This window comes from Bison bison, unplaced genomic scaffold (assembly GCF_000754665.1).
Source record: "Bison bison bison isolate TAMUID 2011002044 unplaced genomic scaffold, Bison_UMD1.0 scf7180017864469, whole genome shotgun sequence".
NCBI lineage: Eukaryota > Metazoa > Chordata > Mammalia > Artiodactyla > Bovidae > Bison > Bison bison.
The window spans coordinates 8747656-8763872 of record NW_011495030.1 but is presented as its reverse complement, the minus strand read 5'-3'; the positions used below and the strand labels follow the sequence as shown (position 1 = coordinate 8763872).

Here is a 16217-nt window from a genome sequence, read left to right as displayed (position 1 = left end):
TCCTTCCAAGGAGTAAGTGTCTTTTAATTTCATGGCTGCAATCACCATCTGCAGTGATTTTGGAGCCCCCAAAAATAAAGTCTGACATTGTTTCCACTGTTTCCCCATCTATTTCCCATGAAGTGATGGGACCAGATGCCATAATCTTCGTTTTCTGAATGTTGAGCTTTAAGCCAACTTTTTCACTCTCCTCTTTCACTTTCATTAAGAGGCTTTTTAGTTCCTCTTCACTTTCTGCCATAAGGGTGGTGTCATCTGCATATCTGAGGTTATTGATATTTCTCCTGGCAATCTTGACTCCAGCTTGTGTTTCTTCCAGCCCAGCGTTTCTCATGATGTACTCTGCATGTAAGTTAAATAAGCAGGGTGACAATATACAGCCTTGAAGTACTCCTTTCCCGATTTGGAACCAGTCTGTTGTTTCATGTCCGATTCGAACTGTTGATTCTTAACCTGCATACAGATTTCTCAGGAGGCAGGTCAGGTACTCTGGTATTCCCATCTCTTGAAGAATTTTCCAGTTTGTTGTGATCCACAGAGTCAAAGGCTTTGGCATAGTCAATAAGGAAGAAATAGATGTTTTTCTGGAACTCTCTTGCCTTTTTGATGATCCAGTGGATATTGGCAATTTGATCTCTGGTTCCTCTGCCTTTTCTAAATCTGTCTTGAACATCTGGAAGTTCATGCTTCATGTACTGTTGAAGCATGGCTTGGAGTTTTGAGCAATTACTTTGCTAGCATGTGAGATGAGTGCAGTTGTGCGGTAGTTTGAGCATTCTTTGGCATTGCCTTTCTTTGGGGATTGGAATGAAAACTGACCTTTTCCAGTCCTGTGGCCACTGCTGAGTTTTTCAAATTTGCTGGCATATTGAGTGCAGCACTTTAACAGCATCATCTTTTAGGATTTGAAATGGCTCAACTGGAATTCCATCACCTCCACTAGCTTTGTTCGTAGTGATGCTTTCTAAGGCCCACTTGACTTCACATTCCATGATGTCTGGCTCTAGATGAGTGATCACACTATCATGGTTATCTGAGTCATGAAGATCATTTTTGTATAGTTCAGAAGAACTATAATATTGGTGGTATTGTTGCCACCCCTTCTTAACACCTTCTGCTTCTGTTAGGTCTATACCATTTCTGTCCCTTATTGTGCCCATCTTTGCATGAAATATTCCCTTGGTATCTCTAATTTTCTTGAAGAGAGTTCTAGTCTTTCCCATTCTATTATTTTCCTTTATTTCTTCGCATTGATCACTGAGGAAGGCTTTCTTATCTCTCCTTGCTATTCTTTGGAACTCTGCATTCAAATGGGTATATATTTCCTTTCCTCCTTTGCCTTTTGCTTCTCGTCTTTCCTCAGCTATTTCTAAGACCTCCTCAGACAACCATTTTGCCTTTTTGCATTTCTTTTTCTTGGGGATGGTCTTCATCACTGCCTCCTGTACAATGTCACAAACCTCCATCCACAGTTCTTTAGGCACTCGATCAGATCTAATCCCTTGAATCTATTTTTCACTTCCACTGTATAATCTTAAGGGTTTTGATTTCAGTCATACCTGAATGGTCATAGTGGTTTTCCCTACTTTCTTCAATTTAAGTCTGAATTTGGCAATAAGGAGTTCATGATCTGAGCCATAGTCAGTTCCCAATCTTGTTTCTGCTGACTGTATAGAATTTCTCCATCTTTGGCTGCAAAGAATATAATCAGTCTGATTTCGGTATTGACCATCTGGTGATGTCCATGTGTAGAGTCTTCTCTTGTGTTGTTGGAAGAGGGTGTTTGCTATGACCAGTGCGCTTTGCTGGCAAAACTCTATTAGCCTTTGCCCTGCTTCATTCCATACTCCAAGGCCAAATTTGCCTGTTACTCCAGGTATCTCTTGACTTCCTACTTTCACATTCCAGTCCCCTATAATGAAAAGGACATCAGTTTTGCACGTTAATTCTAGAAGGTCTTGTAGACCTTCATAGAACCGTTCAACTTCAGCTTCTTCAGCATGACTTGGATTACTGTGATACTGAATGGTTTGCCTTGGAAATGAACAGAGATTATTCTGTTGTTTTTGAGATTGCATCCAAGTACTACTGCATTTCGGACTCTCTTGTTTACTATGATAGCTACTCCATTTCTTCTAAGGGATTCTTGCCCACAGTAGTAGATATAATGGTCATCTGAGTTAAATTCACCCATTCCAGTCCATTTTAGTTCACTGATTCCTAAAATGTTGATGTTCACTCTTGCCATCTCCTGTTTGACCCCTTCCAATTTGCCTTGATTCATAGACCTAACGTCCCAGGGTCCTATGCAATATTGCTCTTTATACCATCGGACTTACTTCCATCACCAGTCACATCCACAACTGGCTGTTATTTTTGCTGTGGCTCCGTCTCTTCATTCTTTCTGGAGTCATTTCTCTGCTGATCTCCCGTAACATATTGGGTACCTACTGACCTGGGGAGTTCATCTTTCAGTCCTATCTTTTTGGCTTTTCATGCTATTCGTGGGGTTCTCAAGGCAAGAATACTGAAGTGGTTTGCCATTCCCTTTTCCAGTGGACCACCTTTGTCAGAACTCTCCACCATGACCCGTCCATCTTGGGTGGCCCTACACAGCCTGGCTCGTAGTTTCATTGAGTTAGAGAAGGCTGTGTCCATGAGATCATCACATCAGTCCATGTCTACCTAGTATAGTACAGTACTATATACCTGATCATGTTAGTTGGATACCTAGGCTAACTCTGTTGGACTTACAAACAAATTGGACTTACAAACGTCCTCTTGGAATGGAGTCTGTTTGTATGTAGGGGACATACTGTATATATTTTGTGAGTTGGAGAATGAAAGTGGAGAGTATTGTGGACACCTTAAGGAACCTGCCAGACTTTGGAAAATGGCTTTGTTAGGACTGGAAAAGAGGGGAAGGTTGAGAATACTGAACTCCAGTGCACAGTTCACAAGGTGTGGTGTACTCGTTTTCAGGTGTGGTCTCCTTTGGGAACTACAGGGAAGCTATTCTTCCTGCTTAGCTACTACCTGTAACCTGTGGGAATATCCCCTGATATATCCAAACTACAATCCAGACTGAAGAAGGCAAGGCCAAGAAAGAGGTAAGCCTAAGTCTTAACTTTCCAGATAGTTTCTCTTCCCTAGATGAGGACTGTAACTCCACTTCAGAGGAGAGTCCACCCCCTTATAAATAGAAGCACTCTATGGGACCCAACTCTGACATACAGGGTGTGTGTGGGTGTGGGTGTGTGTGTGTATGTGTGTGTGTGTAAATAGGAATAGAGGACAGCTATTTTCTTGGTAAATGTTTGCTGCATATGTAAAAATTCAATTATCTACTCCTACGTGCAAAAGAAAAATAAGAAATGGCAACTGTTTGAGCTATACTTTCTCTTGTATCATGCTTTCTACAACATTTGTGGGAAAGAGACACCCTGGGGACTGCCAAAATGGGTAATATATTGCTTCTGCCTTCAGGCAAGTTCTGCTCTGCTATTGGAGACAATGGACATGGGGCTGTGAAAGTGGAGAAAGGAGAGGACTTCTGCTAGATCTCTCCACCTTACTGGGTGGCTGTGCCTCTGGTCACAGGATGGAGTAGAACAGCAGCTGAGGGACAGGGTGGGTAGGGAAATCTCATGACTTCCCAGGCCTGTTCAGGATTGTGCCTCTCCTCTTCTGGCTCAGCTTATTATACCTAACATTGAAGCTGATTGTGGCTTGGAGCCTCCTATAAATCCATGGTGTGTCTCTGGCCAAAATACAGGGAAGCTACCGATGTCTGGCATGTAATATCCACTCACTTGGAGCCCCATTAGCAGGGATAACCCATTATGTCTGGCCTGAAATGCCCTCCCTCTTTCTTCATCTTCTTACCAGTTAAGCTAAAACCCATGGTTTTGTGGGGTTTTTTTTGCTGAGGATATGGAAAATAGGAGCTTTGCCCAGGGTTCCCACAGAATATTGTGAATCCTGGGTAGAAAGCATTAAGAATGACCACTCTGAGCTGAGGTTCACAAAGTGCTCAATGGCTTACCAAAGAGAATCAGCAACATTGTTGAGGAGGGTAGAGGAGTCATAACCTTCCTGAGCTTTGTAGTGTTCTGAAGGCAGAATCAACAACTAACTGAGGTCTTCTGTAACTACCCGGTTGACTTAAGAACAAAATACTGAGTTCTGGACCATTTAGAATTGCCAGCCCACTTAAGAACTTCTTAAGTAAGATAAATAGGATAGACGATACCAAGTATTCATTTAAAATTTGTGTTTCCCAAGACATTTAAGTATCCTTCGGTTTTCCTCATTTTGAGAACTTTAATAGTAACTTAATAAGAAAAAAATGAGGCTAGAGGACAATGGCCAATGGATGTTAGCAATGGGTGAATGGAAATAGAAAGTGGGTAAGAGAGGGAAAAGGACTGTAGGAAGAGTATTGATATAGTAACCTTGATACACTTAAAGCATAAATGCAAAGAGCACAGAGAAATCAGTGTTCTAGGTGTGCAATGCATTTTCTAAGTCACCCCTCACCAGAAGCAAAAGTTCTGTCATCCAACTATACAGAATGTAAGAGAGTAGATGGTATTCACCCTGCCCCTCATTAAAAAGGAGAGAGTTTGTTTGTTTTTGTGTGTTTAGTTCTTCCAGATATACAGTGGGAAGAAAAATCAGGAAATATGAACCTATAGAACAGGAAAGGATTTTGGAAATCACCTGGTTGTTAGCTGTGCCTGTGTAAGTAAACGATGGCCAGGGGCATTATTCTGTCACTCTAACGCACTGCTGTGCACTCTAAGCAGGTATCTTTTCCTGCTTTATGAAAACTAAAAGCAAGAAAAGACTGTTGGTTAAGTCTGTCCAAGATCAGACAGCTAGTTAGGAGCCACAACTAGAATCCATAATGTGTTCCAGGTCAGAAAATTTTCTTTTTTTTTAAATTTTGTCTTAAGCTCATGATAGCCTGAAAAATAGAGCATGTGAGGATGCATGTAGAATACACTGCTTTAAACTTTGCTTTTTTACATTTTAGGTCAAGATGGGGTTAATATTTTCAAAGTCTATGAATGAGAACCTGAAAAGCCAACAGGAGTTCATGCTTATGAATTCCCGACTTCAGGTACATTAAAAAAAAGTTTTCGTTGTTACAGTGCTTAAAGTTTCTGTCACGTGTGTTTTGGTGCTATGTTCTCCTTAACCTCCCCAAAGGTAAAATGCTCTTGGTGCTCTACCCTCAAAGACAAGATGAAATGGACTACTAATTATCTGGTGAAGGGACTTCTTTAAATCTTTAATCTAGATACCTAATGTAAAAATTTCCATAAAGAAGGAACAGATAACTGCTTACAGAGTGTATGGCAAACAGAATAATGCACCTCCTCCCCACCAAACGATGTCTGCATCCTAACCCCCTGTCAGTATGTTATGGCGAAACGGACTTTACAGTGTGAGTAAGCTAATGAGTTTGTAGGGGCAGATCCTGGATTATCCTGGTTTTTCTAGATGGGTCCAATGTAATCATAAAGGTCCTTTTAAGGGGAAGAGGGAGGCAGGAGGATCAGAGTCAGAGAGAGAAATTTGCAGATGCTATGCTGCTGAGTTTGAAGATGGAGTAAAAAGTTCAGGCAGCCTCTAGAAACTGGAAAAGTTAAGGATATAGATTCTCTCCTAGAACCTCCAGAGGGAATGCCATCCCTCCAGTCCATTCTGAACTTCTGACCTCCAGAACTAGAAGGCAATAAATTTGTGTTGTTCCCGAGTTGGGAAGATCCCCTAGAAAGGGGAATGTCTGCCCACTCCAGTATTCTGGCCTGGAGAATTCCATGGACAGAGGAGCCTGTCAGGCTACAGTCCACGGGGCTGCAAAGAATCAGACATGACTGAGATACTTTCACTTTTCAAGCCACTATTTGATAATTTTTTATAGCAACAATAAATTCTAATAGAGTATGAACACTTGACACTGGATTTATACAATGGCTGCTGCTAAGTCACTTCAGTCGTGTCCGACTCTGTGCGACCCCATAGACGGCAGCCCACCAGGCTCCCCCGTCCTTGGGATTCTCCAGGCAAGAACACTGGAGTGGGTTGCCATTTCGTTCTCCAATGCATGAAAGTGAAAAGTGAAAGTGAAGTTGCTCAGTTGTGTCTGACTCTTAGCAACCCCGTGGACTGCAGCCTGCCAGGCTCCTCTGCCCAAGGGATTTTCCAGGCAAGAGTACTGGAGTGGGTTGCCATTGCCTTTTCCGATACAATGGCTAGATAAAAAGATCAAAGCAAAGTAGAAGATTGTCTAGTTGCCTAATATACGTTATTAAAAAGTATTTTAAAATGTACATCAGATACATGTATATGTACAGCTGAGTCCCTTTGCTGTTCACCTGGAACTACTACAACATTGTTAATCAGCTAAACCCCAATACAAAATAAAACATTTAAAGTTTGAAAAAAAATGTTATATGTCAAAATCAAGTATTAAAAGTTTGACTGAAGTTATTTTCCTAAGATTTCTAACAAAGATCTCTAGGCCTCTGCGGTTCATTATAGCCCTAGGAGCAGATGGTCCTATTGTGAGACATATAGTGACTGGTTAAAAGTGAGGACTAAAGCAAGGCCGCCTGGGTTTGAATCCCACTTCTACCTCCTGACTCACTGTGTGGCTTGTGCTTCAGTCTCCTAACCTGTAAACTGGAGGTGATAATCTAGCCATTGCTGTTGCCATTATTATTATGATAAGAGTGTTTTCTACGAGATAAAGATTTCTCTGGGGAGAATGGAACTGTTGCAAAGAATGGGCAACTGAACTATTTAACAGAGTAAAGTGACCGAGAGGTGACCAAACATTAGGTTTATGAACCAACAGAGTATGTTACATACTCAGAGAGTCCTTGTCCAAGACCTCTGGAAATTATAGGGCCTTTTACAGAAGTCAGGGTTTGTGAAGGTAAGCTAAGAGATTAGCCTATTACTATTCCATGGATGCTGGCAGAACACAGGAGACACCTATGTGTAACAGAGGCCTTTTTTTTACTCACAGCACAGTAAGAGGATAAGCGTGAGGTTCATGTCAATTCCTCATGCTTCTCAAGTCTGATGGAGGTGACAATGATGGGTTCACATGGGTGCTGTGCACTCAGTGGGTTGTGCCACCCTCGAGGAACACTGGGCTTGGGGAATCTACTGCTTTTCTAGTGAGTGGGGAGCTGGTGGAGTTGAGGTGGGGAGAACTTCATAACTCCTTCCTCAAGGAAAACCTCAAGAGATGGCCTGAACAAACAGTAGTCTGGGCCTTGCATTCTTGGCCTATCCAGGCCCATGGTAGATTGCCCCTCAGTGTGACTGACCAGAGCATTGAGAACAGCCTTGACTTCTGCCCACTATAGTTGGCACTGAGGTCAAACTGGCAGGAGTACTGTCGGCACCATTGGTTTTCAGCTTAGCCGAACCAAAGGTGAACCAGGCCCAGACATTTAGGACAAACTGTGAATCCGAAGGGCCTATTGAGCCAGTAGCTTTGCTCCAGGTGTCAGAGTAGGGGATAAAGTTTTCCCCAAAGTAGTAGTTTCTACTACTTTATGCAAAACCGAGATGACACTAGGGCCAGGCTAGCCACATCCTCAAATTTATTATTTTCATTTGATCAGCAAATGGGTACTTTCCTTGTATTTTCATGTCCTAGTTGATCCACTCAAAAATGGGGATGTCAGACCTGAGAGTTACAAATTCTCTAGGGGTTTAGGTTTTTAACAGGAGCTCAGTAATAGGCCAGTTAACTGCCTCCCTGTTTTTTTTTTGAAAGTAGTTCAGTTCAGTCGCTCAGTCGTGTCTGACTCTTTGTGACCCCATGAATCACAGCACGCCAGGCCTCCCTGTCCATCACCAATTCCCGGAATTCACTCAGACTGATGTCCATCGAGTCAGTGATGCCATCCAGCCATCTCATCCTCTGTTGTCCCCTTCTCCTCCTGCCCCCAATCCCTCCCAGCATCAGAGTCTTTTCCAATGAGTCAACTAGAGAATTGTTTTATTTGGTGGGAGTGTTTAGGACTCTAAGTCCGGGAGACAGCATCTTACAGCTCTGAGAAAACTGCTCCAAGGAAGCAGGGGGGAACTCAGGCTATATACAAATTTGCAACAAAGGGAGCTAAAGTGCCTCCCTTTTTGAAAGGGGTATGTTATGGGTTTGGATCTCATCCCACTCCCAAATTCTTATGTTAAAATCCAAACCCCTATTACCTCAGAATGTGATCTTATTTGGAGATAAGAGTCTCTACAGAGGTAATCTAGTTAAAATGAAGTCATTAGGGTGGTGGCTCTAATCCAATATGACAGCTATAAAATTTGGACACAAAGACATGCATACAGGGAGAATGTCATGTGACTAGGAAGAGCGTCCTGAAACAGAGGCTTCTTTCACAGCCCTTACAAGGTACCAACCCTGCTAACACCCTAACTTTGGACTTCTAGCCTCCAAAGCTGAGACAGTTTATTTCTGTTGCTGAAGCCACCCAGTTTGTGGTACTTTGCCATGGCAGCCCAGAAAACTAACATAGGATGCATTTTGGTGCCTGTGTCCAGTATGTGGCACTGCTTGTATTGGGCAGTGGCTTCTGGAGATGGCTGGGATTTTCTATTTTTGTCTCTATTGAATATATTGTTTCTATTGGACCTCTTGGAAGGGATCAGAGAATTCCTCAATGGGAGAATGTCCTCTCGTCACTATGAACATTTACAATAAAAGCAAGTAAAACAAAGTACATTGTACATTTATATTCAGGGGACACAACTGCAGTTATGTTGAATCAGTCCAGTGTATTTTAATTTCCTTTTCTCACTGCAAACTGCTCAAACCCTATCAGCTGTACTTTGCTCTATGGGAACAAAGACCAAAGATTTTAACATAGGTACTTCAGGGGTTATCATGATAGTTTCAGGAAATTAGGCTATTAGGAAATACAAATGTATTTTTTCCCTTTGGTTTCTCATTCTGGAATTGGTACTGTTTCCTCCCCTGTGCTCTCCTGACCCCTAGAGAGCTCAGGGGCATCGTTCTTTTAGCCAACACTGGTGCCACTGCTCCGCCCTGCATCCTTAGCACTTTGGACCACCTTGGCACTTAGCACACCCTCCCTGCATGGGACCAAGTAGACATGGTGCCCATATCCAGCAGAGCCATAAACATTCAGTCCCTCCTCTCCCCTCCCTGAAGTTCCCTGGCACACTCAGCCATCTTCCCTGAAGCAGCTCAAGTTGGAGGAGAGGAGAAGGGAAAGAGCAGCTCAGAGCCAGTCAGCAAGGGTTTGACTTTACTCTCAATTTCAAAGGGCTTCCCACCACTGGACTCCACAAACAAATATCTGATGTATTTAGTCTATGCAGAGTTCTATATCCTAAAGGCTGACACCACTATTTCAGCTTTATGGAACCCCTGACCCAACAGCCGCAGCTACATTGCATGCCTTTTGGCTGGGGAGGGGGGCTTGCTGCCCCACTGATGTCATGATAACATCCTTTCTTTCTCCTACTCCAGGGAAGAATGTGCCACAACCAAAGCACCATCTGGGAGTCTTGTTTGGACCCTACATTTTGCTTCTCAGGCTCACTTAACACACAAGACAATGAGAGATCTTTATTCTACCCTCCTACTCCCACCACCACTTGTGCAAAAGCATTTGCTTCCAGATCTCAGGGAGCTTTCTGATACCCTCTAACCCAACCAACAAGGGCCCTTCTCCTGTGTCTTCCAGAAAGTGAAAGTGAAAGTGAAGTTGCTCAGTCATGTCCAACTCTTTGCGACCCCATGGACTGTAGCCTACCAGGCTCCTCTGTCCATGGGATTTTCCAGGCAATAGTACTGGAGTGGATTGCCATTTCCTTCTCCAAGAAGGAAGTTGGTGTCTTCCAGAACACCATATCTATCATCACCTTATCTTTGTCCCCAAACTGGCAGCCTCCATGAAATTCAGGTCTGGAATTTTACTCTACTTGCAAGTTAACAAGCTAGCCTGCTATTGTTTCACAGATGCTGGCAGAAGCCTTGGTCCCAGCACAGCAAGCAGCATGAGCATAGTGTTGCTGCTAGTTTTCTCTGTGCTCCATGTAAGCCCCATGAAGGTGGGCCTGGTTGGATGTTGAGGTGGATGCGTGGGTTTGTGACATAGGTGAAGAACAGTGAGCTTGTAGAATCTATCACTTTTATCATGAATGTTGAGCAAGGCTGCTCTCTGACTGGGAAGAGATGTTGCTTCATCCCTCAAAGTTGCTCACTGCAAACACAACCCTGACAAATGGCTTGGTCGAAGAGCAGGGCCTCTATCCTTGACCTACTCAGCAAGAATGCTCAGGTCAATGGCAGACTGATTTCTTCCAACACATGTGTTGGTTAGGATGATAGTTTTTCCTTGTTGACCAGGATATACTTTACTATTTTACTTTTAATTTTATGGAGAATAACAAAAAATAGTATAGATCAACACAGTTGAAGCAGCCTTCCAACACTAAAGCTGCCTGAGTTTTCATCCTAACTGGGGCAGCCAAGGGAGAGGCATACTCATCTCTGGCAGTTTGGGAAGATCGTCTTGGTCCTTAAATGCTTCACATTTAAAGGAATTACACATTTAGCATCATTTTAAGACTTTGAGCTATTTCTTTTTAAAGAAACATAATGGCATATTTTATATATATGAGAATATATTTGTAAATTATGAAGCATAATAAAATGAACATGGATGAGTCTATGACTAAATTGAATAATTATATTATCACAATACCCCTGAAGCTACCTATGGGTTCTTCCCTACATGCTGAATGAACCCAGACAGCTAAAGCTAGACTGGAATGTCCCAGAGTCCATAAAACTAAGCATGGCTCTGAAAAATGGAAGAAATGGGTCCCTAGGGTGGGAGATGACATGAAAATTCTTCAAAGAGGAGGTTTAAGAAACCCCAATTAAAACACTTGGCCTACTAATATCTCTAGTCTGTGATGGCATGTCTCTTGGCTCTTTTCCTATTTAATGGCACTTCAATTAAAAAGGATAAATAGAAGAAATAAAGCAACACATTTATTTAAAAGAAGCCTAATAACTAGAATTGTTTTCCCAGTGGGGTTTTTTTTAAGTTCTACTTTTTTGGTTAAAAAAAAAGATAAATCATAACTTGATAATTCCACATTATTGGTGTTTTTCTTTCAGAAGAAAGGACCAGAATTAGAGATTCAGCTACATCTTATACCACTGTCGAGGTTCCCAACTCTGGCTGTATTCAGATTCAGATTCGATTCAGGGGGTCTTTTGAATGTACAAGTCCCACCCCAGACCAATCAGATTTCTTCATGGCCAGGCATGTAATTGTATTAAGCTCTTCAAGGGACTATAATCCACAAACTGGGTTGAGAACCTTTGCTCTTTCCTTTTGCTATATAACTGTAATTGGTGATTGGCAGTGACAATATAGCATACATTGGCGATAAAGCCAAATATGTTTTCAGTTTAAGTAAGTTAATCATTAAGTTAAATCAATCACTGGAGTCTGGTTAATAAAAATTTATAAGAGGCTTCAGATCAAAAAGATTTCTTTTTTGTTTACAAATTGGTTGCAGTTGAGCTGAGGAGAATTCACATTACTCAATTTAATGTTTTCAGATCATCAGCAAAAGTCAGTTTCTCACTCCTTTTCTAGCCTCTGTTACTGCAGATAGTGAATGGATGGCTGTACTCAGCCAAGTATCTCGGGTAAAAATGAATATGTTCTTAAAAATGCCAATAGATGGCACACCTAAATCAATTATATATGACCTAGTGTTAGTTGCTTAGTCATGTCCAACTCTTTGTGACCCCATGGACCATAGCCCACCAGGCTCCTCCATCTATGGATTCTCCAGGCAAGAATACTGGAGTGGGTTGCCATTTCCTTTTCCAGGGGATCTTCCCAATGCAGGGATCGAACCTGGGTCTCCGACATTGCACGCAGGCTCTTTACCATCTGAGCTGCCAGGGAAGCCCATGATATATGATCTAAATGGCCAGAAAAGCATTTTGGTATTTTTAAAATAGGATACAAACTACAAGGACAAAGCAGAAAAAAAGGAGGGAAAAGATTCCATGGGTCCTTGCTGTTCTGTAGTGTTTTTGTAGGCAAAGCAGTCACGGTTCATGTAAAGATTAGAGGGCAGTTTATTAATTGTTCACTAAGAGCAGGCAACAAACTAATGACAAAAAAATTACACAAGAGCCAGCCTTTGACCTGTAAGTCTGTATAGCATTTGGTGTGAAGAAAATGAGGTATAGATACAAAGCAAAAATATAGTTATTTAATATATATGAAATTATGTATTACATGCTAAGCAGGATTCAGACATGTAAAAGGTACAGGCTCTATATTCAAGGAACTTCTCATCTTATTTGGTGGGAAGATGGTGAGGTATGCTGCAAATAACCAGATATTTGTGGTATGAATATGGCAGGCAGAATAAAGACCCTGTAAAGATGTCTACACCCTAATCCCTGAAACTTATGAATATATTACTTTATATGGCAAATGGACTATTGCAGATGTGACTCAGGGAATAGACTTTGAGGTGAGAAAATTATCCTGGATTATCAATATGGACCCAATCTAAACACACAAATTCTTAGAAGTAGAGAGTTAAAGACCAAAGAGTCAGAGAGATGTGATGTTTCTGGCTTTGAAGATGGAGGAAGGCACCCCAGACAAGGAATGCAGGTTGCCTCTAGAAGCTGAGAAATGCTAGCGACAGATTCTCCTCTACACTCTCCAGAAAGGAACACAGCCCTGCAGACATTATGATTTTAGCCCATTCAGACCTGTGTTGGACTGCCAATGTTCACAAGTAAAGATAATAATCTGTATTGTTTTAAGCCATGGTTGTAATTTGTCTATACAATGGTATATGCTAGAGTTATTTTTACAATGTGAAATACAGTGTAGACTCAACAAATGCTTCTTCAAATATATAAAAATTAAAACAGCAAATAAGAGCAAATAGCTTACGAAAAACTGAAATTGCTTAAATCCTTATAACTCCAATATCTATAATTCTTATGTCCTCCATCTGCTTTTTTTTTTTTTTTTTGGGGGGGAAAGCTATACCAACATCTTAGAATAAGAAGGGCTTGATGTTCTAAGGAAAGCTAGAAAGTACGGTGTTTCCTTTGTAGAGAGTCCTGTGGTGACAAGGAACCCAAAATGTAGAGCAGGTACTGAAAAGGACAGGAAAGCAGCCAACTCCATCTACAGCAAAAGGATAACCAAGTGGAAACTGGCTCAAGACATAGAAGTGTCAGGGGACTTAACCAAGAAGTACCTTGGAATAAGAGAAGTGTGATTAACACAAGTTCACCCACAGTGGGCGCTATAAGGAAGGATACAGCAGCTTGATTCTACTGTCTTCATTCACAACTGTCTTCAACTTATTCCTCTGAAACTCATTTCTGGCATGTCCCCATCCTGGTTACCTGCTCTTAACCTCCCTCTTCTGAGATTCTTTTTTTTTTAATTGCAGTAAAACACACACAATATAAATTCACCATTTTAAAGTGTGCAGTTCAGTGATGTTTAGTACATTCACAGTGTTGTACAACTATCACTACTACTTGTTTCCATTACATTTCCCTCACCCTAAAAGGAAGCCCCATACCCATTAAGCATTCACTCCTCATTCTCCCACCCTTTCAGACCCTGGCAACCACTAATAGCAGATTAGAGCACTCTGGCAACCACTAATAGCAGATTAGAGCACTCTGTCCTGATGGATTTGCCTGTTCTGGGCATTTCATGTATGGAATTATATAATTTGTGGTCTTTTGTGTCAGGCTTATTTCAATTAGTGTAATCTTTTCAAGGTTCATCTGTGTTGTGTAATGAATCAGTACTTCACTCCTATTCATTCCATTGTATAAATATACATTTTGTTTATCCATTCACTGGTTTAAAGACAGTAATATTGTTTCCCCTTTGGCTATTGTGAATAGTGCTGCTTATAGAAATACTTGTACACATTTTTGTTTGAATACCTGCTTTTCAATTCCTCTGAGTATATATATCAGGAGTAGAACTGCTCAATCATGTATCAATTTTATGTTTAATTTATCCCAGAACCACACAGTGGCTTTACTATTTCACATTCCTATAACAATATATCATGATTACCATTTCTCCACATCCTCACCAATACATATTATTTTCCTTTAAAAAAAAATTCTAGCCATTCTGCATGGGTTTACAGAGGTATCTTATTGTACTTTTGAATTTCCACGAGTAATAATACCATTAAATATTATTCATGTGCTTATTGGCCATTTGTTTATCATGTCTGGGGAAATATCTCTTTTAGTTCTTTGCTCATGTCCAAATTGGATTGTTTGTCTTTTTCTTGTTGAGTTGTATGAGTTTCTTATTTAGTTGGATACTCAATCCTTATCAGATATAAGATTTGCAAGTATTTTCTCCCATTCTGTGGGTTCTTTCTATTCTTGACAGTGTTCTTTGATACATACAAATTTTAAATTTCAGTGAAGTCCAATTTATTTTTTCTCTTATTGCTTATGATTTTGGTATCATAGTCTGAGAAAGTGTTGCCAAATCCAAGATCATTAAGATTTGCACCTGTGTTTTCTTCTAAGAGTTTTATAGTTTCAGCTTTTATATTTATGTTTGTGTTCCATTTTGAGTTCATTTTTTGTATATGGTATAAAGTAAGAGTCCATTTTCATTCTTTTGAATGTGAATATCCAGTTATTTGAGTATAAGGTTTATTCTTTATAAACATGAAGTTAGATACTGCGCAGTAAAGATTAGGAATCTCATAGTTAAGGCTGTTACTGGCTCAGATGAAGATGCTGTTCACCTGGGTCCAGGCCCTCTGAAATGAACATCTTGACCTGTTAGTGATCTTCAAGTTCCTGAACTTCAAGACAGTGTGGTAAGATGCTAGTGTCTTTTTTACTAAAGGTGGAATGAAGGGAAATAAGTTAACTATACTATGAAGGACTGGGTATAAATGCAAAGAATATACCTAAGGAATTTCCTAACTTTTAAAGAAACTTCTAAAAATGTTCAGCAAGTCTTCAAGTGTGGGACAAGATATTAATTTGTCTGAAATCCCTTAGAGGAGTTAATAAAAACACTAAGAATTCCTGTATATTGTCTATGTTGAGAAATGAAAGAAAAATAATTAATGAAAGTCATTGGTACCATAGACATTACCTTCTACAAAGACAAATAACAAAGAAGGGTCAAACCACCAAGTTGATCCTTTGCTGCCTAGCTCTTCCATGCTGACAGGTGGGTCCAAGACCCTTCCTACACTCAAATTCTCAAAGGGGAACACTGGTTTTAGGTTTGTTCACAATCTTAAATGAGACCAATGAATCCAGTTATAGAGGATCATGAAGATTTTCCTTTTAGTTTCCTCCCTCATCTAGAATTCTAGTTTCATAAATCTAATCAGAGTGAATTTTATTTTTAGTTCTTCATTGCTTGAGCAAGCAGGGAGTATTTATTAACTCTTATTTATCTAATTTATTAACTCAATTCATTAAGTATATTCTTACTTAATAACTCATTTACTGAATGTCCAGTATATGCAGAGTTTTGGGCCCAAAACTATTAATTAAAAAATGATCCTATGGCTTTAATAATTATTTTTGCTTTCCTCTAAAATCTTCATTATACATACAATGTATACACACCCAGACTTACCCCATTTATCTCAGAAATAATGTAAGGTAGGCTTGCTGTTAAAATCTTTAGACTTCTCATATGTGTCTTGTTTCTATACCATTTTCCTCCTTAAGACAACTGAAAATATGGGGCAACAGGGGGAGAAGGATTTTAGAGAGAAAAAATAACCCTATAAACATCCTTAATACTTAATATAAGAGGGAAAGCTAAAATATCATTATTCTTGAATAAAGTTACTAAAATGCAGAATAAGAGTGAATCCAGATTTTAAGAAATGTTTTCGCTTGAGATAATATTATATTTGCAGAAAAGTTGGTAAACCATCAATAGGAGAGAGTTTACGTATACCCTTTGTTCAGCTTTCTTCAATACCAACAATTTATAAAATCATAGTACAGTGACCAAAACCAGCAAATTAACATCAGTACAATACTGTTGACTAAATTACTGATCTTTCTGAAATTGACCAGGTTTTCTCCTAATATTCCTTTTGTGTTTCAGGGATCCAAG

General features: G+C 40.3%; 1 protein-coding gene across 1 annotated transcript in view; it reads left to right on the top strand.

Annotated features, from left to right (window-relative positions):
* Nucleotides 1-16217, top strand: part of PLGRKT (plasminogen receptor, C-terminal lysine transmembrane protein) — a 36217-nt gene that overhangs the window by 2359 nt on the left and 17641 nt on the right. Inside the window, exons 2-3 of the mRNA XM_010860723.1 lie at nt 2983-3110; nt 5039-5125. Of these exons, the coding sequence (XP_010859025.1) occupies nt 5045-5125 (81 nt within the window). The 5' untranslated portion in view covers nt 2983-3110; nt 5039-5044. The remainder of the gene's footprint in view (nt 1-2982; nt 3111-5038; nt 5126-16217) is intronic.